We start from the raw sequence: 24,703 nt of genomic DNA on the forward strand, positions 1-24,703 counted from the left end.
AGTCAGTTGTGAGTCAGAACTTCTCCTTTTCCCCTCTCCAATCCACCTCACCACCCTCAGTGCCTCTGTTACCAGCACTCTCACAGAGTGCCTTCAGTCACCAAGAAGAAAAGAATATTTTCTAACATTTAAAGTTACTTACAGAACATGTGAATATAACTGAATTCAGATAAAAAACTCTTATCTGATTTCTTCCTGTCTTTCATTGTAATTACAGGTTCCTCTAGTCAAGACTGGACTTTCTTCTAGATTTTTGAAAAACATGAGGCACTGAAGGGTTTGCAGCACTATTTTTGTATTGACTACTATATCAAAGTGGGTAGAAGAAATATTTAAGGCTTATTATTAATATCCAAATGAGGTGTCATGGATGATCCACTGCTTCCACAAAGAGCCCACTATCTTAATTCTCTTTAAAAAACCTAGCAAAAACTGTTTTCATTTTGAAGAATGTAAAAAGCTGAAATGTAAATGAGTAACTAGGATGGATGCCTGTGTGAATTGTGATTATTTCTGATTTAGGTTACAAAATCAATCTTTATTTGTTAGAACCTGGACTATTTCAGCACACTCCTCAAAGAGTTCATTCAGCCTCACAACAAACCCTTCCCATGTTGAAAGCTGATGTAAAAACAAGTAAGGAAAATACTGAAAATCCAGCACTGGGACAGCCTCTCACCAATAAAATTATCAGCAAAAGTGCAGAATTTTTTTCACAGATGTTACTGGAAAAAATAGCTCCCTACAGTTTCCCAGAGAGGCACTTGAGCAGCAGCTAAAAGAAATCCAGCATGAAGATAAAACATGAGCAAAAATTTACTTTGCAGCCTGTGAAGTCATACACCAGAGAACCTGACCAAGGCTCTGTTTTTACCACATTTGCTGTTTTTAAAAAACACATTTTGAAAAACAAAGAAATCCTCCAGCAATCTTCCCACTCCTGCTTTTGGGAGAGCTCACTGCTCTGTGGCTGTGGGAAAAATTAACAAGCAAATGTTCCAGAAAGGGAAAGTGACAGCTTTCCCAACAAAAGTTTCCTAATGAAAGATGCTGGAACTGCAACTGTTACATAACATTTTCTTGTGATTTCTTTTTTTTTTCAATTACTCCCATGCCTGAGTTTAGCACTCTAGTGGGACTGAAGTCAGAACCCACCTCACACAAAGGTGTTTATTTTTAAAAGGACACCACAACATCCCCTGTCACACAGGAATATGCTGGCCACATTCCACAGCACTACCACCCCAATTCCTGCTCAATATTGTGTTTTAATTAAATTATGCCTGCCCATTCTTTTTTTTTCCCCTCAATCTCTCTACAGCAGCATTTGAAATAAATAACATTTGGAAGTTTTCTTCTAGGTGCATCACAAATAGCAGTAATATCCATGATCAGGATTCTGAAGAGCCTTGTATTTCCCAAGACCACTTAATATACAGAAAATAACCAAGGTTTACACACATAAAATTGAACTTTAGCCTAATTAAGCCCCCCCATTAACACAAATGCAAGCAGAGGCTCAATGTCCTGCAGCCATATTACAGCAACACTTCCATACACAAAAACATCATTATTGGACCAAGAGAGACCAGGTAGCAGGATGAAAACCATGAATATCCAAAGCAAAAGATAAAAAGTGTCGTTTCTTTCCTTCATGTTCCCTTAATGATTGCTTTCTGCAGGAGACAGAAGGAGGAGAGCTGTTAATTATATCAAGAATACACCTCCAGGATAGAGTGAGAGGGGGATGCCATGGCAACTGGCAAATGCAACAGTGAGCAAAATGGTCACCCTTGGGTAGGAGACCATGAAAGAGCTCGTCCTTTTGTCCCCCCCATCCCCACCTCCTCCTTCCCCCTCCTTTCTTGTCAGCTTTGCTGCATTAATAAAGCACACAGACAACTCAGGAAAAACAACTTTTTCTGTAAGCAGTCTCTGACGTCTTGATGTGCAGGAAGAAAAGATGAAAATTAGCAGCATGTGGGTGGAACAAAAAGGGGGAGAAAACACATGAGGTAGAAGATGATTATTTTCTAATTATTTAATATTCTCCTAATCTCCTCCCATTCCCAGCAAAGTGCCTTTACAGAAGGCTTTTAGCTGTTTCCTGAAGAGAACAGCTTGGTGGTTTGTTGCTTTGTGGGTTTTTTTTAATGTGAGAATTTGAGAAGAAAACGCTCTAGACACCCAAGGCAGTTCAAACAAGTCACTCTCAAGTTTTCTCCTTGAAGAAAAATGCCTGAGAGCCCATGTCACTGCAGTGCTGACTGCATTCCACAGCAGAAGGGGAAAAATCCATGGGAGTGCCCTCTAGCTTCACTCACAGCAGAAAATGTTTTCCTGTTCCAAGTGAAATATCACATTCCCTGAAAGGTCCCAGCACCAGAGCCATGCTCCAGAGTCCATCTGAGCTTCTGGTGGGTGGGTTCAGCACAGCCCTCACACAGCAAAGCCACCAATGACCCCAGAAAATTCTGCAGCATGAGGCTGTGGATTCAGACTGATCACCAGCCCTGGGAAAGGGTAAAACAGATCAAACCCACCAATAACCCAAGGAAATTCTGCAGTATGAGGCTGTGGATTCAGACTGATCACCAGCCCTGGGAAAAGGTAAAACAGATCAAACCCACCAATGATCCCAAAAAATTCTGCAGTATGAAGTTGTGGATTCAGACTGATCAGCCTTGGGAAGGGGTAAAACACTGGTGGAAAGAGAAAACAAGACCTCAGTTACCTGTTCTGAGCTAGAGAAGGGCAGGAAGAGAACTAAACCAGCACCTTTATATGACAACACTTCTATATAAAACAACACTTTCCTATTACAGAAGCAGCAAAACTTTACAAAATCAGGGATCACCCTGGCAGGCTGCCAGGAGCATGAAAGGCTCATTTGCATAACCTGATTGTGTTTGTAATAAAAGTCATTGTTTTGATTCTGCTGGTAGCTCCATGAAGCATCACTCTTAATTAGAGCTGACACTGAAATCTGCTGATGTGTTTTGACTGGAGGTAGAGGCAGGGAAATGGGGAAGCACCTGGAGCTTGGCAGCAGCCAGGAGGGAAGGTGGCCATGGTTGTGCTCCTGAGGAGGAGCTGAGTGAAGCAAAAGGTGAAAGGGAGAATTTGGGCAGCCAGAAGCAAGCAGGGAGAGCTCAAGGCCTGGCAGATGGAGCAGCAAAGAGCAGTTTGAAAATTTCCTTTCTCTCCCCGACACTTCAGGGATGGAGCTGGTCCCAGAGCAAGGATTTTTTGGCTAAGGCAGCAGTGAGTCTTAAATAACTCAGCAATGTTGAAATAGCCCCTTCTCATGACATTTGGATGATATACTATACCTTGAAGAGCCAATAGAAATTTCAGCTCCTACAACACCACCCGTTACCAGGGCTCTCTGCAGAGTCCCAGCTCTCAGGGGTCACAGCCCAGGAGCAGAGGCTCAGTGGCATTTTGGAACTTTGCCTCTGAACACTCTTGTATTTTTAGAGATGTTAAATCCAGCCCTGTGTGCAATGTTGATTTTTACAATGTTTGAAAGTATTTGTTTTATATAAATTCAGTTCTCAGGATCAGTGGTACATTAGATCCCAACGCACAACCACTGAGTTTTAACTGTCTTGACTTTCAGCACTGGTGAAAGGGGTACTTTTAGTTCTAAGGAATTTAATATCAAGTCCACAGTAATAAAAATACCTTTTCAGATTGCAGGAAAACAGAAGACAGATGGGCTCTTAAACTAAAGTATCTCCATGTGCATTTCCAGAATATTCTGTGCAATACAAAGCTCCATCCTTACCTTGTACTGCAATACCTTTCCCATGTCAATATGTCCTTAACAGCATAAAATGAAGAATTTCCCAAAAGCAATTTTAAGCAGTCAATGGAGGGGCTAATTAGGAATTCTCTAATTATCTGGAATGCTCAGCTCTGCTTTCTGCCAACATGTCCCCTCCCTGGTGCTCAGGACAAGGAATTGAAGTACAATGCTAACTGAAAATCAAACCAGCCTGCCTCAATCTTTCCTCCTCCCTCAACAAGGACTCCATTTCCAGGGACCATTAATTTCATATGAAAATCACAGTTGGCAAGACTAAAAATATAACTCAGAGCAACTGAGATGACTGCTTTGAGGATCTCTGCAAATCTTTTAGATAACATTCTCAGACAGAAAAATCAAAGAAAAGAACAAGAAACCTTCAAAATGCTGCTTGCTCAGAAGGTCAATTAATCTCCAGGGTAACTTTAGTTACTTGATTGCTAAAGATTCAGCCACCACCACTGGATTTCAGCCCATTTGATAGGTTGTATCAAAAGTCTTATTCACACTTCAGAATTTGAAGGGAAAAGGAGAAAAATTGGAGGAATTATTTTTGGCCATACCTTTCTCCACAACAGCACTTAAAAATGTTGCATCACCACTCTGTAAATTGTGAACCAAATTGTGCTGAGGTTGATTAAAATATCACTAAAAAAATATTAATATTGAATACTGAAAGAAATGTCCCAGCAACTTACATAGAACATAATTTTATATCAATTTCTGGAATTGAGGGAAATCACTCCAATTTCTCCAGTCCTACAGGAGCACTGGCACTTTTCAGGCAGAGTTTTGTACCTCTGAATTCTCTGCCTTCTTCAAAGCTTCTTTCTCAGCCACTTGCCATGTTTTTAGCTGATTTTGCAGGTGATGTGCCTCTCATTGGCTCCAAACACTCGTAAGAACCAGAGAGGATTTCTGAAACCAAGTCAAAGGGTCACAGCCTTGCCAAGCCATTAAAAAGATTAGATGTGCTCCCAGAAGTGCAAGGACCCACTTTGTCCAGCTCCTCTCATGACTGCTCTATTGTTTCCTGCTTTGCCTGGAGAGGTTTGAACATTGTTGTTAAATATTTAGGTTAGAATCTCTGACTGCTCTGGAAGAAAGTTGAAAAGGCAGAATTTAAGTAATGCCTAATTTTAGTAGCAAGTGAAAACTTTCCTAAAGAAACCATATAATGCCTGCAACTTTAAAATACAAGAGCCAGCTGAGAAAGGCACATATCAAGGTGGATTTTGTGCCTTTTTTTTTTCTTTTTTTACTGTCCATTTCTTGGGCTGAGTGACTGAAGAACCACAGGCCCTGCAAACCCACTCAAACCATCCAGGAACAAAGCATTTCCCCCTGCTGCAGCAGCTCTGAGCATGACATCATTTGCTTACAGAAGGCAAATACTTGCCAATTTTAAATAAAACAGGATTCAGTCTGCTGAAAACAGACAGATGTCTACAAGAGTGGCTATTCCTGTGTCTCCACACTAATTCACAGTGCTGGAGGAGCAGCTTCACACAGCCTGCAAGATGCTGCGAGGAGCAGAGCAAAATGAGAGTGCAGGATGTAATAACCTCGTTAGCTGGGGCTGCTTCCTAAAAGGGAAAGCTTCCAAGTGCAGCATGTGAAGGGGCATGTTTTATTTCAAGTGATTTAACAGGAAATCTTATTGCTCCCAGTGCTGCTAAATCCTAGCTCACCTATTGTGTCTACTCTCAGGATCAGTTTGTGTGCAGGTTTTTCACCATTCTCATGTTTTGCCACATGCCTGAGTAGCAAAATATGAGAATGGTTTCACCTGGTGACTGCTGGAAGAACTGGAATGGCAGTGACGCTCCCAGAAGCTTCAAGAAAGCCCAGCAAGGAATTGGGTTGGTAAAGGAGAATTTGGTGAGTGTTTTTTAAAAAGGTGAACACATCCAAAAAAGCAACAGTGACATTACTTTTTAAAGAAGCTTTCTAGCAAATTCTTTTTATTTTGAAGTCATAAATCACAGTGTGATGATGTCTATTTTTGCCCCAAAATAAACTGAAAAAGGTTTACCATGCTGAGCTAACATTTATTTATTAAAAAAAATTAAAACCTGAAATACCAGAATACAAGCAAGCCAACACTTGTACTAAATACCTCTCTTGACATTTCTGTTCATTTCTGTAGTTCAATGGAACAATGTTAACTGACTTCCTGAGGGGCACAAATTGGAGAAAGTCACTTCCAGGAAAACCTAATAAAGAGAAAAACCTCCCTTTCCTCTTACATCCTCTCCTATTACTCTGCTAAAAGATGCACCATACAAAAGCACATTTTAATTGAACAAAAATTAAGGAAAATACAAATCTAGTAAATAGTTTGGGGCTGCAAAATGAACACCAATAAATATGTCATTCATCCAGTTTTCTTCTTGGCCTTGATTTCACATTAAGAACTGAGAAATAATGATCCATTTAAAGCTATTATAATTGTTTCCTGAGTAAACCCAGAAACTACAAGCTAAAACCAAACTGAGTAACAGTTTGTTTTTAACAGAGTTAAAGAAAATCTATCTGGTATCTCAGAGCAGAGTGCAATGCCAGCAAGGCAGGAGCTGATGAGGTTGGAGCCCTTAGGGAGCAGAGAGAAGTAATTACCATCCATGAAATGCTGGCTATGATGTGGACATTAGGGAAATTGTAGCATGCCATAAATATTTCAATTTGAAGATTGTTTAGGGTTTCCCCAAAAGCTTTTGGGCATGAAAACAATCCTGCCAGCCTGCTATAAACAGCAGCACTGACACTGACAAAGGGGTGATCTTCCTACTAATGCAGATGGCACCAACACAAGGCAAGCAGGCATTTCCAGGTGCTGCAGACACTCAGCAATAGATTTTGAGCCTGTTCAGACTCACAAAAGCAGCACTCAAAGGTTTCAGAGCTTACCTGTTTCTGTGCTGATGCTCCCATATGCACCTGGCAAAACTTGACTGCCTGTTCAAGTGCTGCTTCTTCATCCACCTGAACACAGAACCACAACTAATGAAGTCATAATTACTTAGCTCATCTATAAATCTAATTAAATTGAGATGAAATGGGGATGTCGAGCATGGAAGCAGCAGTTCTACAGCAAAATGCTGACCTTAAATTATTCAGGAGCACATCCCCAAAGATAAATACTCAGCTCTCTCAATTCAAACTAACATTTAGCTGAACAAACACCATGTAAGTGGTACTACAGCTCTTAACCCATTTCAGAAATTTAGTTTTAAAAGATGGAGAGTCCTACTCCCTATCCCCAGCAATGGCCTTGTCAAGGGAATGGTTCTTTGGGAAGGTTTCAAACAGATAAAGGGCTTGGTTCAGCAATTCCTGTTATATCCCCAAACCTGAGGCCACATAGACAAATGCCAATTAATCACACAATACCTGTTTAATCAGCATGTATGTTTCAGACATGATCTTCTCAATTTTGCCCAGGTCATAGGCCATGACTTTCTGGCCCTGCTGCCACACTCGATAAGCATCGAGCAGAAGTGTTTTTCCAGACTCCACATCCTCAAGTAATTTCCTCTTCCTGCTTGACCTCTGGACAGGTTCTTCTGTAGGTGCTGCTGGAATTGTTCCTTTAGCTGCCTGCTGCTGGTGCTTTGAGCTGATGCTGAGCTCCTCCAAGGAAAGTTCTGGAGTCCTGCTCTCGGGAGCCCTGTCCTTGGAGCTGCGGCCGGGCTGCAGCCGCTCCGGCTCGCCGCGCTTGCAGCACGAATCAATTCTGTCAGGGTCACTGGAAAAGCCATCCAGATCCATGGGCTCAGCTGAACCAGGGCCAGGAAGCTCTTTAATCTCCTTGTCACTCCTGTCCTCCTGTTCCAATATGTCCATAGCATGGGGAATCTGTCCCTGGGTGCCTTCCTTCACTCCGTTCTCAGCACCATGCACTGCTCCGTCTGACAGAGCTGCCTTTTTGGGGAGCACATCTTTCCCCTCTTCTGCACTGCTTTTGTTGGACACGTCTGTTGTCATCCTTCCTGAAGCAAGGCTAGAAGACTTGGAACCCTGATCTTCTGAAACCTTAATAAAAGAAATCATCCTTCTCTGTTATCATTGAAATCAAAAAGCATTTGAGCACAGCTGTGACTATCATGAATATTGACCAGTATCTTTCATTACTGCTTCTGCTGAAGAAAATGCATTTATTCTATGTTAATTCTTATTTGTTCCTCAATATTAATTAATCCAGGCCACAAATCTTACAATTAGAAGTATTTTAATAAGTGAAAACAACCACAGAGAAGTGTCAACAGCTCAGGCTGAACTGAAGCCACAATGTTTATTTTCCCTCACTACTTCAGTCCATGCTAAGGGATCCAACTAAATGAAATCCAAGGTTTTAACTGCACAAATTTTTCTTCTAACATATTGAAATCAAAACCAAATCTGTTTCTTTTGGCAGCTCCAGATCAAGCTCAAGTTTAAGACTCTTTCCTTTTGTTATTCTTACAGAACCTTCTTGTTAATAGATCAAGAAGTAGGCAAAACCCTGCTGTAGTATTTTACTTTTTGTACCTTTACTTTGGTGAAGTTCCAAAGGTAGAAAACCTCAGTACATCATCTCTTCTTTCAAAAATTCAAAATGATACAACTCTTACATCCAGATTTATGAGCAAACTATTTAATATACAGAGTTCCAGTGTTCTTGACCATGTTTTTATTTAGTTGGTTAAACCTATAGTCTGTTAACTTCGAAAACCCTTAGGAACAAGTTCTTCCTTGAATGTATTAACAAAGAAAAGTTCCAATATCCAGATCCCTTAACCTGGAAACTGATTAGCTTCTGTATAACTTTTAAAAACTAAATCTAGATTAGAATTATATGTAATAATGAGTGTGGTGCTGTCAAGGACTAGCAGTGAAAAGTGTCTAGGCATGTAGACTGTCCAAGCTGTCTGGGTTTGTCTTGCAAGAGGAATCTTAGTTCATTTTAAAAGGAATTTTCCTACAGATCTCACCTGAAAATGGAGAGCATGAACATTACATGTATCTACCATTATTTGAAGTTTAAGGGACAGTCAGACCAAACTTACTGCAATCTTGCAATTCTTACTGCAAACTGTATTTGTTACTGAAATTCAAAACCAAAAAATCAACAATGCTGGAAGAAATTTTTCTGTGTAGTGGCTAGTAAACAAAAGGTATTGGGAGTAAGTGCTTAAAAATGTAATCTTTGAATCTCAGGAGATCTAAGGAAAGAGTGAACACTGCCAAAGCTAATCACTAAATGAGAGCCATGGGGTGCCCTGCTGCCTCACCTGGGTGAGATCGTTGAGGGTGTCCTCCAGCACCTTCACTGTGAGCACGAAGGCTTGCTGGGCCAGCACCTGGCGGTCGGCATCACGCAGGTACTTCCTGTCCCCAGCGAGAGAGAGAAAGGAATCAGCTGCCAAAACTCACAGTGCTCCAAAGCAAGAACCAGGGATGGCAAGATTTAGCTGGGCTGTGTGTTCTGTCCCCATCTGTCAGAGCTGGGGCAGTTCTCTGCTGTTCATGGGCAGTTTTTTCTTTATCTCTCCCAGGAGATCTCTGCTGTCCATGGCCACTGAGTGTCCCTGCAGGGCTGATCCAATCCCAGCATCCCATGGGGAGATGCCCCGCCCAGGGGAGGAGCCAAGCATTCCTCCCTGGATCCAATCTGAGCCTGGCCCAGCACAGCAGCCTTTGCCCCCTGCATTGCCAGAGGAGCAGCTTTCTGCTGCCCTGCATGGCCAGAGGGAGCCCAGGCCCACCTGCAGCAGCCCTGGAGCTGCAGAGGAAAACTCCCCCCTTGTGCAGGATCCCTGCTGCAGCAGAGCCACAGCTGGCACTGCAGGAGGGCTGAGCCCCCATGGGATGGGGCTGGGACACCCCCTGGCACACAGGGAGTCAGCCCCTATTCTGACTCTGTCACTGTTTTGTTTTCATTTTTTTGTACTATTGCATTTGTATTTTTAATTTTCCTAGTAAAGAACTGTTCTTCCTACTCCCATATATTTGCCTGAGATCCCCTTAATTTCAAAATTATAACAATTCAGAGGGAGAGGATTTACATTTTTCATTTCAGGGGAGGCTCCTGCCTTCCTTAACAGACACCTGGCTTTTAAACCAAGACAAAGGACATTGAAAGAAAAACAAGAACAAGCCAACACAACAACTTGAAAACATAAGAAACAAACAAAAATCTACAGGTGAAATATAACAATATTGGGATTTAACACTTTAGCTTTGTTTCCCTCCGCACAAAGATGAAGCAGAAGACAGCTCTGCCTGCAGCCAAAGGCAAGGGGAGAAATGGGAAAACACCAAGAACAACCAAACCCAGAGCAAACCACACAACCAGATTTCGTTTTCTTGTACCAAGACTTCTGTGCCCCTCAAATACCAGCTTTTTATTCAATCCTTTTTTTGAAAAAGAATCTTATAGTTACACAAAGCTATGTGGAACTCTCAGGTGATTTTCATGTTGTGGATAAAGCGTGCATGTGAGATTAGGGACATCAGCAAATCCTCTCTCTTTGATCATATCAGTTGCCTTTGAACTCAGGATTTTTAGCTCTAATAATCCTGGGTTCACGGGTGTGCTGCTACCTTTTTTCTCCTAGTTAGTATTACAAAAAAATAATGTTGTATGTATAAAACATTCACTCTGTAGCTTCATTTAATTTACTAGAGCACTGTAATTTCAGTGTATTTGGACACAATGTTTTAGTCTGCTTTCAAGCAAAACACTTCCAGCTGTCATTGCCACCTAATCACGTTTAATGGAAAACTTAATTTGTATTTCAGAATTAGCTGGTTTGAATGAGAGGCCTAGAAATCAAGTAAATAACTCTGAAGGGTACTATTTCAGTCAAAAGGCCAATATTTTAAATACACATATTTCCTCTCTATGATTTTAGGTTAAATTGGTAAATTTGCTCTCTTTTCTCTGAAAAGCAAACCATAAACATCTGACTCCTCATTAGTTCAGTAATAAGTAAAATCACCCTGTTTTTAAAAATAGGGTTGTTCCAGGCATATACCAGGCACACCCAGAGTTATCTGTATTTCTGATTTCCTCTAACAACTGCACCTCACCATGGCTGGCACTGGCTGATCTAACATGTCAAATTATTTGTTTTTTGAATTCAGTCTAGACTTACAAATAACACAATATTTTTAGTACAGCTATGGGTTTGCTTAGGACAGAAATTGAAACCTTCTATGGTCCAGTTCTTCTGATATGTTAAAAGTCAAAGTATTTTTGGCCTCAAGTTTGCTGAACAAGGGGTGACATATTCCCAGACACACTACAACCCATGCAAATTCACATGCACTCACACTCAAAAACACATGCACAAACCTTCAATGCCTCCAACTTATTGCCATCAATCATTCATGTTCCATTTCTTAAACATTTGCCAGAGACCAATTTCAACATTTCCCACAGGACAACCTACCAGAATTTTACCTCAGTGTTTTCCTTGGATGTTTATTTTGGTCTTCCCATTGATACCAGTCCATATATAGCTCACACTAATAGCTTCTTTTTTTCTTAAATAAGGTTAATGCAATTAAAATTAGATCACCTCTGAACAGGATAAGCTTTTTAAATAGCATCAGCAGCCAAGAGGCACACGGGCATTGTTGAGGCCATCAGGGATTACAGCAAGGCAGGATGCTGGGCCCTGACCTCCCGCTCTTACGCAAGGGCCAGCACAGGGTGCCCAAGCACGCTCTGCTTTGCCAGAGAATCCCTCCACGTGACACAGCACACCTTGTGAGGCTGCTGGGCACCCCCAGGGCTGCTCTGAGCCTCAGCAGAAAGGCAGAGAAACTCCAGGCTACTTGAGAGAATCATAATCTTGAGAAAAATTAACCATCGCTCCATGTGGGAAATGGATTTGTGGATATAAAGCTCACATGGTCTGACACATCTGTATGTAAACACTGAGATAAAGTGTGTGGACTTACTATGGAATACAGATGACATTGCTAAGAGAGACTGAACTAAAAGCAAGTTTTAGTAAGTTTTAAAATATGATTTTGTAAAAATACTAGATATTTTAGAGAATTAGAATTGTGAAAGATACACTGCAGTAGAACTATGTAGGGAAAAAATACAGGTAATTAGAAGTAATAATAGAAATAGAATAATAACAGTATTAGAAGTAGTAGTATTAGAAGTAATAATAGTATTAGAAGTAATATTAGTATTGTGTAGTAAAAGTCATTAAGCTGAAAAACATTTATAAGGTATTGTAACTAAGAACTAAGTTAGTTTTGGATAAAATAGCATTGAGTTTTATATCTTTTGTGTCTGACTATTCATTGAGAATGATAATAGAATAAAATACTTTAAAATTCCCCTCGGTTACCCCATCTCTGTAAAACCCAAGAAAACCAACAATTCTACTCTACTCCCAAGGGAACCTATCTAAAGACTTTTTTCCCTAAACAAAGAAGAGCTTTAAATAAAACAGTCATACAGCGAACAAAACCCACTGGAAAGCTTTCCAACAAACGGCTCAAAATGAGATATAAATGTCCCGTACTTTCCCTGGTCAGGGGTCCTCTGCAGCATGGAGGAGACCTTGAGCAGGGTGCTGTAGTCCCTCAGCTGGGAGAGCACGTTGAGCAGCAGCACGATGGAGCGGTTCATATGCGACGCGAAACTGCCCGGCCGGTCGATCTCATCCACGGGGATGCGCCAGATGCCCTGCAGGGGGAAAGGAGACTTCACATGGGGATCCAGATGGAGAAAATGTAACCAGAGGGGGAAAGGGAACTTCAAATGGGAATCAGACTGAAAGAAAATACAACTAGATTCCCTGCAGGGGGGAAAGGAAACTTCAAATGGGGATCCAGCTGGAAAAAACAGCCTGAGGGGAAAGGAACCTTCAAATGGGGATCCAGCTGGAAAAAAAACACCCAGAGGGGAAAGGAAACCTTCTAATGGGGATTCAGTTGGAAAAAAGACAACCAGAGGGGAAAGGAAACCTTCAAATGGGGATCCAGATGGAGAAAACACAGCCTGAGGGGGAAAGGGAGACTTCAAATGGGGATCCAGCTGGAAAAAACAGCCTGAGGGGGAAAGGGAACCTTCAAATGGGGATCAGACTGAAAAAAGCACAACTACATTCCCTGCAGAGGGGGGGACAAGGAAACCTTCAAATGGGGATCCAGCTGGTAAAAACACAGCCTGAGGGAAAAGGAACCTTCAAAGGAGGATCCAGCTGGAAAAAAGACAACCAGAGGGGAAAGGAACCTTCTAATGGGGATTCAGTTGGAAAAAACACAGCCAGAGGGGAAAGGAAACTTCAAATGTGGATTCAGCTGGAGAAAACACAGCCAGAGGGGAAAGGAATCCTTCAAATGGGGATCCAGCTGGAGAAAACACAACAGAAAACCTTCACACAGGGATCCAGCTGAAAAAAGCACAACTAGATTCCCTGCAGAGGGGAGGACAAGGAAACCTTCAAATGGGGATCCAGCTGGAGAAAATGTAACCAGAGGGGGAAAGGGAACTTCAAATGGGGATCCAGTTGGAGAAAACACACCCAGAGGGGGAAAGGGAACTTCAAATGGGGATCCAGCTGGAAAAAAACACCCAGAGGGGAAAGGAGCCTTCACATGGGGATCCAGCTGGAAAAAATGTAACCGGAGGGGGAAAAGGAACTTCAAATGTGGATCCAGCTGGAGAAAACACAGCCAGAGGGGAAAGGGAACCTTCACATGGGAATCCAGTTGGAGAAAGCACACCCAGAGGGGGAAAGGGAGACTTCAAATGGGGATCCAGATAGAGAAAATGTAACCAGAGGGGGAAAGGGAACTTCAAATGGGGATCCAGATGGAGAAAACACACCCAGAGGGGAAAGGAAACCTTCAAATGGGGATCCAGCTGGAGAAAACACAGCCTGAGGGGAAAGGAGCCTTCAAATGGGGATCCATTTGGAGAAAACACACCCAGAGGGGGAAAGGGAACCTTCAAAGGAGGATCCAGCTGGAAAAAGCACATCCACAGGGGGAAAGGAGCCTTCAAATGGGGATCCAGCTGGAAAAAAGACAACCAGAGGGGGAAAGAAACCTTCAAATGGGGATCAGACTGAAAGAAAATACAACTAGATTCCCTGCAGGGGGGAAAGGAAACTTCAAATGGGGATCCAGCTGGTAAAAACAGCCTGAGGGGAAAGGAACCTTCAAAGGAGGATCCAGCTGGAAAAAAGACAACCAGAGGGGAAAGGAAACCTTCTAATGGAGATTCAGTTGGAAAAAACACAGCCAGAGGGGGAAAGGGAGACTTCAAATGGGGATCCAGCTGGAAAAAACACAACAGAAAACCTTCACACAGGGATCCAGCTGAAAAAAGCACAACTAGATTCCCTGCAGGGGGAAAAGGAAACTTCAGATGGGGATCCAGCTGGTAAAAACAGCCTGAGGGGAAAGGAACCTTCAAAGGAGGATCCAGCTGGAAAAAACACAGCCAGAGGGGAAAGGAATCCTTCAAATGGGGATCCAGCTGGAAAAAACACAACTAGATTCCCTGCAGAGGGGAAAGGAAACCTTCGAATGAGGATCACACTATAAAAAACAGAACCAGAAGGGGAAAGAAAACTTCACACAGGGACCCAGCAGAAAAGGACACAACCAGAGGGGGAAAGAAACCATCAAATGGGGATCCAGCTGGAAAAAACACACCCAGAGGGGAAAGGAAACCTTCTAATGGGGATCCAGATGGAGAAAACACAGCCTGAGGGGGAAAGCAAACCTTCACACAAGGATCCAACCACATTCAGTGCAGAGGGGGGTCAAGGGAAACCTTCAAATGGGGATCAAGCTGAAAAGGACACAACCAGATTCCCTGCAGAGGGGAAAAGAAAACCTTCACATGCAGATCCAGCTGAGAAAAACACTGCCAGAGGGGGAAAGGAAACTTTCAAATGGGGATCCAACTGAAAAAAAACACAACCAGAATCTCTTCAGAGGGGAAAGGAAACCTTCAAATGGCGATCTAGCTGAAAAAAATCCCTGCAGAGGGGGAAAGGAAACCCTCACATGGGGATCCAACTGAAAAAAACACAGCCAGAGGGGGAAAGGAAACCTTCACATGGGGATCACACAGAAAAAAACACAACCAGATTCCCTGCAGAGGAAGGACAAGGGAAAACTTTAAATGGGGATCCAACCAAAAAGGACACAACAGGAAACCTTCACACAGGGATCCAAGTGAAAAGGACACAACTGAGAGAATAAGGGGCAGATTCTGCTGTGGAATTTCACAGAGGGACAGATAAAAGCTGAGCTCCCCCAGACAGTGAGATATGGATTTAAGTCAATTGATTCCTGCCAGCAGCAAGGCTCACAGGAGCCACAGCAAACCTTCTAAATATGCTTCTGAAGTGTTCCAAGAAAAAGCAAGCAAAGCCCAAATGATACCGTGCATTTTTCTTCAGTGTCAATGAACACACCTTACCTAGTCAAAGCTCAACTAACATAAAAAATAAGGAGTAACCTCAAGTAAGTTTTCCTGGCCTGAAAGCTGTTAATATGCACTCACAGCAAGTTTCTATCTTCAAATAATCTGTTATTAAATGTCTTAGGAACTTGGTGAGAGCCTTGACATCATCAGTGCTCACTGTGGACTAACCAGTCCAAAAGGAAGAATTAGATTCCTCAGCAGAATCCATTTTCTAGTGGCAGATTCAAATACTTGGCCATAAATCCTGAACCTTCTAATTAAATTTCTGGGACAAGGGAATCTTTGGGGAGCAAGGCTGGAGGCTGATAGCAAATATAATTTAATTAGGGTTAGTTAGCTCAGATTTTGCCATGTGTAATACATCTAATGAGATTGTTTTCAGGTGTTTATTGTGGATGCTGTCAGCACCCTAGTCAACCCCACCTGAAAAAATGAACTGCACATAATACCATGTTTGCATGTTAGGATGGGATTTACATTATGATCATTCACAAAAACTGCTGCTGCATCACTGCAAACCTTCCCTTTGTGCTTTATTTGGTTCTGAAGCTTTCTAAGATGAAAATCCTCTGATCATATAAACAATTTTGTGACAAGGCAGGAAAGAAAAGTCTCATTGATAGGAGTACCTGACTGGAAAAGGGTTTGCCTTTCCAAACCTGTTCAGAGAGCAGGATATACAAATATTTACTCCTTTATCTTTGTTTAAAGGTCTTGCTTCGATTTGTTTAGCTTTACTTTCAGTGTGATCAAAACTCTTCAGAACTTAATACAAAGTGGAAGCAAAAAAATGATTACTGCAATCATAAATGACATTTGACCAGAAAGGCAGATCCATAACCCCCTGTGTAAAATGGACCCTTCCCTTGCATGTCTGCAGAAAATCTCTGGTTCCACTGCAAAAGATGTATAGGAACTTAGGAAAAAACAACACAGAAATATCAGAGGATTAATCTCAATGTTTTTACATGGAAAACAGTGACTTCAACTAGATATAATGCACAGACTAATCTGCCAAATTTTCTTGCTTTTCCTTATGCTCTCTACTCTTCCTCCCTAGTGACCACACTAAAGCTGTTCTTCCTCTTTGCTCCCTGAAGCTTTCCCTCAAGCTCTTTTTTGCAGCTTCCCTTTTCCACTGTACCCAGAACAGCCCCATGGCCAAGCCCCAGGCACAGGCACTGCCTCCCCTTGCAGCCATGCCCACAAACACCTCCCATGGCCAGGAGCTCCCCCAGAGCCTGCAGGGGACAGCTCTGTGAACCAGCACATACTTCTCTTTCACCAGAGATGCTGCTTCTTCCTCCAAACCATACAATGGCTCTCCTTTCAGCCCACAGATGAAACACACATTCTGGAGCTGCTATTTTTTGCTTCTCTGCACGGATGTAAACTGGGTTCCTGCCAAATCCCAAAACAAGTGAATGCCTCATAATGGCACCACATTGCAACAACCTACTTAGCCAATTTAACTACACAAAACAATTTATGGTCAACTCCAGCACACTGTAGGAGTGGAACTCTGCCAATGTGTAGGTAGGTTCCTGGTCTTTTTCAGCATTATCTCATCTTTCATCTGAATCAAGAGGATCACTTGGATCAGATACTGTATCTGGAATTAGCTGGAAATCATTTTGCAGCTCCTTCTCACATATCCCATGTATCCATTTTAATGCTAGCCTGGAAATTTAGTACTAAATTTTACAACAATTTAGTATTAGAGCCATTTTTAATGACAGAATATATAAACTGCATCCAGAAATCCAGGAAAAAGCCCCTCAGATGGAAACAAAGTTGTGTATTTTGGAGAATGCTGCTGTCTTCCAGGGCACATCTGAAGAGGTTAAATTAAAACTCACATTAGGGCTGTCAGGTTTCCCACTGCAATTACAAAAGTAGGACTGACTGATTTTAAAAGGAAAGTCACTAACTTTTCATGTGTTGACTTGCAGCTTCATAAATGCAAAGCAGCAATAGACAGGGGTCCAATGTTCCACAGGCAGCCTTGAGGCAAAAGCAGAAAGAAACCTGCCACCAGAGCAATCTTCATTCCATCACTGAAACTGTGTTAAGCAATATGCAAAACACTGAGGGTAAAGTGAGTTTATCAGAGCTCATTTTGTGAGTCATATGGAACTTTTAAAACTGTGATTTCAGTCAGAAACTACAGAATGTCTTGTTTAAATCTCTTCCAGAGAGAAGTTTAATAAAGCCCATCAGGTATTAATTCTTCCTTCCAAAATATCAATAAACTTCAGGAAGAATACTTCCAATTTCAGATCACACACTGCAACTTTTTTTAAGAAGCTCAGTGTTAGGCTTTTATTACTTTTAACTTTTCTTACTTTTAACAAAGCTTAAGAAATACACAAATGCAAAGTCTGTCAAGATGTGAGGAGAAGACCAGGAACTATTATTCAGTTTAACTAAAGTTTTTATATCATCACATAAAAATCGAGATTTGTTGGCAAAGTACACTCACAGAAGAGTGCAGATCCTTGTGCCAACAATTCCCAGTTCTTTGAAAGGCTTTGTAGCTGGTTATGGCCACTCAGGGTACCTGACAAAACATCTCCAGCTCTGGAAGGATTTTCCATCCAACGCCCGCTCGTGTTTGCTGGCCACCATTGCCACTGCTGCAAGGTTCTGCTCCCTGCAGCCACAGCCAGCAGAGCTGTTTACACCAAACCAGAGCAAGGAGTGAGGCACTTCCAACAAGCCCAAAATGCCTCTCAGGATCCAAAACATCAGGCTGCTCTCCATGCCTTCCTGGCAAAACAAACACGCTGCAAGGGTGGGGGCGGGGGAAGCCTGACACACGCTGCTAGGGAAAAATGAATCTGGGAGCACTGAAAACCCTGCAGAGAACTTCATACTGAACATGACATGAAATAGAAAACTGAAGAATGGAGCCAGGCTGCCATAATGCTGGTGACACTTGTACAATTGTTTTTCAGCTGGGGCTGGGGCTGTGCCTGCCCCTGCAGAGCTGCAGCTCTCTGGGACTCTCTAGTTCAGGCACTGAAAATAGCAAGGAAGGAAGTGCTTATTATTCCTCCATGCTGCTTACTCCAGAGCTGGAGGGGAGGGGATTCCCTGGGGTTTAGGAATGCCTCTCTGAGGAGGAGAGGCTGACAGATCCCAGCAGAGCTCCCTGGGGATGGCTGCTGCTGCCAGGCACAGCTCCAGGGTGAGCCATTTTCTGAGCACTGATCAAACTTTACTCTCTCCCTGCTCCATGGAAATGGAGAAATGCAAGTCATGCTTCACATGATCCAATTCACATATAACAAGCAAACACATAAACCCCACACTAATACAAATAAAGACTTCCCATTACGTAACTCCCTATTTTTCATCCTTTTTTTTTTTTTTTTTTTCCAAAGGATCCTGGAAGTTCAAGTTGCACTACATACAACAAACTGGACTGCAAGTACCCAAACCAAAACCAAACATTTCCTCATCTGTCAGTCTCAGTAATGTCCTGCTAAGAGCCTTTAGTAAAAATAATTTAAATATTATTTTAAGATTGTTAGAAAGTATGCCAAAACTAGCAAAATAACTAATTAAGTGGTTCAGGGAAGGCAACAATTAATAATGTAACAATTAATATATATACCTACATGGTATTTCATAATATGTAATACCTACATGGTATTTCAAAATCGTGAAGTTGAACTAAGCACAGCTGTATAATCCCTGGAAAGCTCCCACTTTGCTAAAGTCTCTGCTTTTATGTAGGGTTAAGCACAACATACTGAAATACCACCAGTTTTACTCATGTCCTGTCTTCTTAGTGACTTATTTAATTTTATTGTCTTGCTCTGGGTGCCTGCAGAGGAACAGAATATGGTTCAAGCTGAACAGACCCAGCACACAGGGTCTGAGCTCTGTGTGTGAATCAGGAAGGTCCAGCACAGAGCACTGAGTGTCCCCACCCTGCCCTGCCAGCCTGGCTTCATTCAGTGCTCCCCTCACAGCTTCCTGCCACTCTGAGCACAACCACTAAAACCACTGCCCCCTCCCCCACCAGGCAAATTTCTAAACCACTTTTCCTCAACCAACCTTAACATGCTCCCCTATCTCTTCTTATTTTCCTCTGGCACCTGAGTTTTTCTTCTTTTCTGCAGATAATTCTATTATTTTTCTTCCTCAGTTCCTCACTGCTATCCAGCCTGTAATGGAACAATTCTGCCTCTGTGAACAGGAATGCAAGTGGGCACAGAAGTTTTAGGAAAGGAAAGCAGAGAATTCAGAGTATTGAAATTGTTATCTGCAGGGCCTGTGTCATAGAGCAACCCTGGCTTACAGTAACTGAGCTGATTTCAGGAAAATCCTACCAACTCTTCCAGACTACAGTTATTACATAGAACAGTAACAGAATGAATTTAAAAATATGATAATACATAAATTACATTTTATCAGGCTGGCAAGGAAACAGAAATAAAGGCAAAACTGCAGCATCTCCTTTCAGTAAGTGAAGAACAAGCAGGATTACAATTTCTAGTCTATAAGGCAAATATTGTCATTTTCTTATCTTTTAAATACACACACACTTGGAAATGAATAAACAGCATCTATGCATTTTGGAAGAACTGTGGAATTCTGTAACTTTATTTTAGCAAGACAGCAGCATGAAACAATATTGACAAATGGAAGTGCTCCACATGTTCCAATCATCATTTGCTGATAAAGAAACATAATGGAAAATTTTCACCTCTTATTTCTCTCTTCACTACACAATGTATTTGCAGGGTCTTAAATTTCAGATTTCTCAATTTCCAGAACAATCATTTTACAGTTGATTTGACTTTAAATTGGTTTTGACCCCATGAAAAGAACACCCAAGGAGACTTTGGGAGACTGTGAGCACAAGGCAGGGACGTCCACACAGGAGGCAGGGAAAGGGAATTATTTCCTTGCTGCATAAGAATTACATAAAAGCAGAAAGGCCTTGTTCAGATGAGTGACAAGTTCAGGTGGAATTAATGAAACAGAAACTGAGGCCTGGAGATGGCCTTTGCAGAGCTCTGGGTTTGGCCACTTGCCAGGCAGAATCTGGAGGTTTATGTTCACCCAGTCAGGAGGCTTGAGGAGTTTTTACTCTGATGGTTCCCATGTACCATGTGATTTCACAACCATGTCAACACAAAGTCACATCACTTTTTTTTTTTTCTTTTAAAGGGAAACAGCTAACTAGACTGTAAGAAAAGGAAATAAAGAAACTATTCTAGTGCATGGCTATGACAGAAAGAAAGACAAAGAAAGGAAAAGCAAGACACCAGCCTCTTGAAACCTGGTTTGAAGGTGCAGTTGTGCTCAAACAATAACACAGCTGCATTCCCTCTGGGGCTCTGCAGCAGGCAGCAAACACAACGGGGAAATGCAGCAAACACAGGAAAATGCAGCACACACAGAGTGTGAGCACAATGCACCAACCTCTGGGTGAAGGGGCAGCTCCCTGCTCTGCTCCTCCAGGTTTACACCAACAGGCTGCTGGACCTTTCAGCATCTCTCTCCAGGGCACTCCAACAATTCCCTCTGGTTCAGTCCCTCTTTCCTCTAACCTGCAAATCTGGGGTGCTAAAGCAGAAGTGGATTTGAAGATAAAGCTGTAGAACACTGACTTATTTTTTTCCTCTTTTCTGTTGCCAACATTAACAAAGGTTCCCTTTTGGACAGCTGGACAACTTCTCAAGCTGGAAGGTCACTAAATGATAAAAGGACTTTGGAACAAATTACTTCATTACATTTATCATCCTTCCTCTATAAGTTGCTCCCTTTTACCAGATGTATTTTAGGATGTATTTTAGAATAAAAGGGATTGGTTAGGAATTAAATTACCAACAGTTAAGTTTCATTCACTGTGTCCTGCAGACAATTCAAGGTTGCCAAAGGGATGCAGAAGAGCAGAAGTCATCCAGAGACTTAGTCAGACTCAACAGAAAACCCTGAGGAGTTTCTCCTCACCCATGCTGGAATTTCAGATTCTGCCTTTGTTACTTCAGTTCCCTTTTTTGAGGTACATTTTGGTTTCATGTCATGTCCATGCCTGAAAGAGTTTGGAATTTTTTCTTTGGGAGGATATAAGGCACAGAAATCCACCGAACACAGAGTGCTTCTGAATTTTCTAACACACAAATAACTTGATGCAGAAATCTAATGAAAGAATATGAAAACTTTGATGGGAAAATCCTTTATTAGAATTTTGAATTTTTTTAGCCATTTTCTGGGGTCAGATGTGAGAAGACTTCTATACCACCAATATAAATGGAGAGCAGGGCACATCTAGACAGTGACAGGGTGCTGGTTTCACCTATAGACAGCCTTTCCTTGAATTAAAAGGATTTTCCTGCTAAAAACTTTTCTGTGTATCTGCTACAAGCAGACTGCCTGGCATCAGATACAAATGGCACAAAAGGCAGTGAAAGAAGCTTGGTACATTTATGGGCAGGCTTCTGCACCAGCCCCCTGAGGACATTAGCAAACTTTCATTTTTTTGACAACACATGGCATTAATTTAATCTAATTCCCCACATCTCTGATACAGACACACACATTCAATGGTACCACCATGGTACCACCCAGGAACATTTTACAGAGGGGAAAAGGCATTTAGGGGATGTGGCTCACCTGAGCATTACAGGCTCCAGGTCAGGATGAGATGAATTACAAACTAGAAATTACTATTTCCCTTAAACACAAAGGATGATGGCTAAGGCGTAAAAGATGGCAAATGTTAGGGGACAAAAATGACAACCAGAAACTTTGTCAGTGGCAAACCAATGCTGAGCCCCAGCACTCAGTTTTACTCCTAAAGGAGGAGCTGCAGAACCAGAGAATTTGGGTTAACACAGAGCTGGGAGCAGCTGCTGGCTCCCAGAGAAGGGCAAGTTTAAAGATTATATTTTTTGTTTTCACCCAGATCCAAATACTGTCTGCACAGTGACTGTCCCAGGATCCCCAGGGGTTATAGAGCAGTGTCCAGGCACTGTAACTGGAGTTATTGGGGGGCAGGAACTGTAAATGGAGTTATTGGGGGGCAGGAAGTATAACTGGAGTTATTGGGGGAAGTGTAACTGGAGTTATTGGGGGGAAGGAACTGTAACTGGAGTTATTGGGGAAGGAAGTGTAACTGGAGTTATTGGGGGAAGTGTAACTGGAGTTATTGGGGAAGGAACTGTAACTGGAGTTATTGGGGGAAGTGTAACTGGAGTTATTGGGGGAAGTGTAACTGAAATTATTGGGGGGAAGGAAGTGTAACTGGAGTTATTGGGGGGAAGGAAGTGTAACTGGAGTTATTGGGGGAAGTGTAACTGAAATTATTGGGGGGAAGGAAGTGTAACTGGAGTTATTGGGGGAGGAAGTGTAACTGGAGTTATTGGGGGAGGAACTGTAACTGGAGTTATTGGGGGAGGCACTGTGACTGGAGTTATTGGTGGGAGTGTAACTGGAGTTATTGGGGGAAGTGTAACTGGAGTTATTGGGGGGAAGGAAGTGTAACTGGAGTTATTGGGGAAGGAAGTGTAACTGGAGTTATTGGGGGAAGTGTAACTGGAGTTATTGGGGGAAGTGTAACTGGAGTTATTGGGGGAGGGAAGTGTAACTGGAGTTATTGGGGGAAGTGTAACTGGAGTTATTGGGGGAAGGAAGTGTAACTGGAGTTATTGGGGGAAGTGTAACTGGAGTTATTGGGGGGAAGGAAGTGTAACTGGAGTTATTGGGGAAGGAAGTGTAACTGGAGTTATTGGGGGGAAGGAAGTGTAACTGGAGTTACTGGGGGAAGTGTAACTGGAGTTATTGGGAGGAAGGAAGTGTAACTGGAGTTATTGGGGAAGTGTAACTGGAGTTATTGGGGAAGGAAGTGTAACTGGAGTTATTGGGGGACAGGAAGTGTAACTGGAGTTATTGGGGAAGGAAGTGTAACTGGAGTTACTGGGGAAGGAAGTGTAACTGGAGTTATTGGGGCAGGAAGTGTAACTGGAGTTACTGGGGAAGGAAGGGTAACTGGAGTTATTGGGGGAAGGAAGTGTATCTGGAGTTATTGGGGAAGGAAGTGTAACTGGAGTTACTGGGGAAGGAAGGGTAACTGGAGTTATTGGGGGAAGGAAGTGTAACTGGAGTTATTGGGGGCAGGAAGTGTAACTGGAGTTATTGGGGAAGGAAGTGTAACTGGAGTTATTGGGGGAAGGAAGTGTAACTGGAGTTATTGGGGGAAGGAAGTGTAACTGGAGTTATTGGGGAAGGAAGTGTAACTGGAGTTATTGGGGGAAGGAAGTGTAACTGGAGTTATTGGGGGAAGTGTAACTGGAGTTACTGGGGAAGGAAGTGTAACTGGAGTTATTGGGGAAGCAAGGGTAACTGGAGTTATTGGGGAAGGAAGTGTAACTGGAGTTATTGGGGGAAGTGTAACTGGAGTTATTGGGGGAAGGAAGTGTAACTGGAGTTATTGGGGAAGGAAGTGTAACTGGAGTTATTGGGGGAAGGAAGTGTAACTGGAGTTATTGGGGGAAGTGTAACTGGAGTTACTGGGGAAGGAAGTGTAACTGGAGTTATTGGGGGAAGTGTAACTGGAGTTACTGGGGGAAGTGTAACTGGAGTTATTGGGGAAAGGAAGTGTAACTGGAGTTATTGGGGGAAGGAAGTGTAACTGGAGTTATTGGGGAAGGAAGTGTAACTGGAGTTATTGGGGAAGGAAGTGTAACTGGAGTTATTGGGGAAGGAAGTGTAACTGGAGTTATTGGGGGGAAGGAGCTGTAACTGGAGTTATTGGGGGAAGTGTAACTGGAGTTATTGGGAGGAAGGAAGTGTAACTGGAGTTACTGGGGAAGGAAGGGTACCTGGAGTTATTGGGGGGAAGGAGCTGTAACTGGAGTTATTGGGGGAAGTGTAACTGGAGTTATTGGGGGGCAGGAAGTGTAACTGGAGTTATTGGGGGGAAGGAAGTGTAACTGGAGTTACTGGGGAAGGAAGGGTACCTGGAGTTATTGGGGGGCAGGAAGTGTAACTGGAGTTATTGGGGGAAGTGTAACTGGAGTTATTGGGGGGCAGGAAGTGTAACTGGAGTTATTGGGGGGAAGGAAGTGTAACTGGCATTATCTGGGGGAAGGAAGGGTACTTGGGGATCCCAGCTGCAATAATGTGTCCAGCCCTGAGTTGCTCACCTCAGCAGAGACCTGGAGCCACTGCAGGGGTGCAGAGGAGGCCACAGGGGTGACCACAGGGCTGGAGCAGCTCTGTGGGAGCACAGGCTGAGGGAGCTGGGGCTGCTCAGACTCTGGGAAAGGCTCAGGGGGGCTTTTCAATACTCAAAGGGGAGCTAAGAAAAATAGGGACACAATTTTAGCAGGGTCTGTACAATAGGACAAGGAGAAATGGTTTTAAATTAAAGAAAGGTTGATCTAGATAGGATGCAATGAAAAACTTATTTCACAATG

At 42.6% G+C, this 24,703-nt stretch overlaps 1 protein-coding gene across 7 annotated transcripts in view; it reads right to left on the reverse strand.

The window, feature by feature from the left end:
- Positions 1–24,703, reverse strand: part of CABIN1 (calcineurin binding protein 1) — a 129,913-nt gene that overhangs the window by 20,327 nt on the left and 84,883 nt on the right. For all 7 annotated transcript variants that reach the window (XM_074554602.1, XM_074554600.1, XM_074554598.1 and 4 more), the window contains exons 31-34: positions 12,343–12,506; positions 9,085–9,181; positions 7,205–7,846; positions 6,722–6,796 (exon numbers count right to left, since the gene is read on the reverse strand). In XM_074554602.1, coding sequence (XP_074410703.1) covers positions 6,722–6,796; positions 7,205–7,846; positions 9,085–9,181; positions 12,343–12,506 — 978 coding nt within the window. The remainder of the gene's footprint in view (positions 1–6,721; positions 6,797–7,204; positions 7,847–9,084; positions 9,182–12,342; positions 12,507–24,703) is intronic.

Source organism: Zonotrichia albicollis, chromosome 18 (assembly GCF_047830755.1).
Source record: "Zonotrichia albicollis isolate bZonAlb1 chromosome 18, bZonAlb1.hap1, whole genome shotgun sequence".
NCBI lineage: Eukaryota > Metazoa > Chordata > Aves > Passeriformes > Passerellidae > Zonotrichia > Zonotrichia albicollis.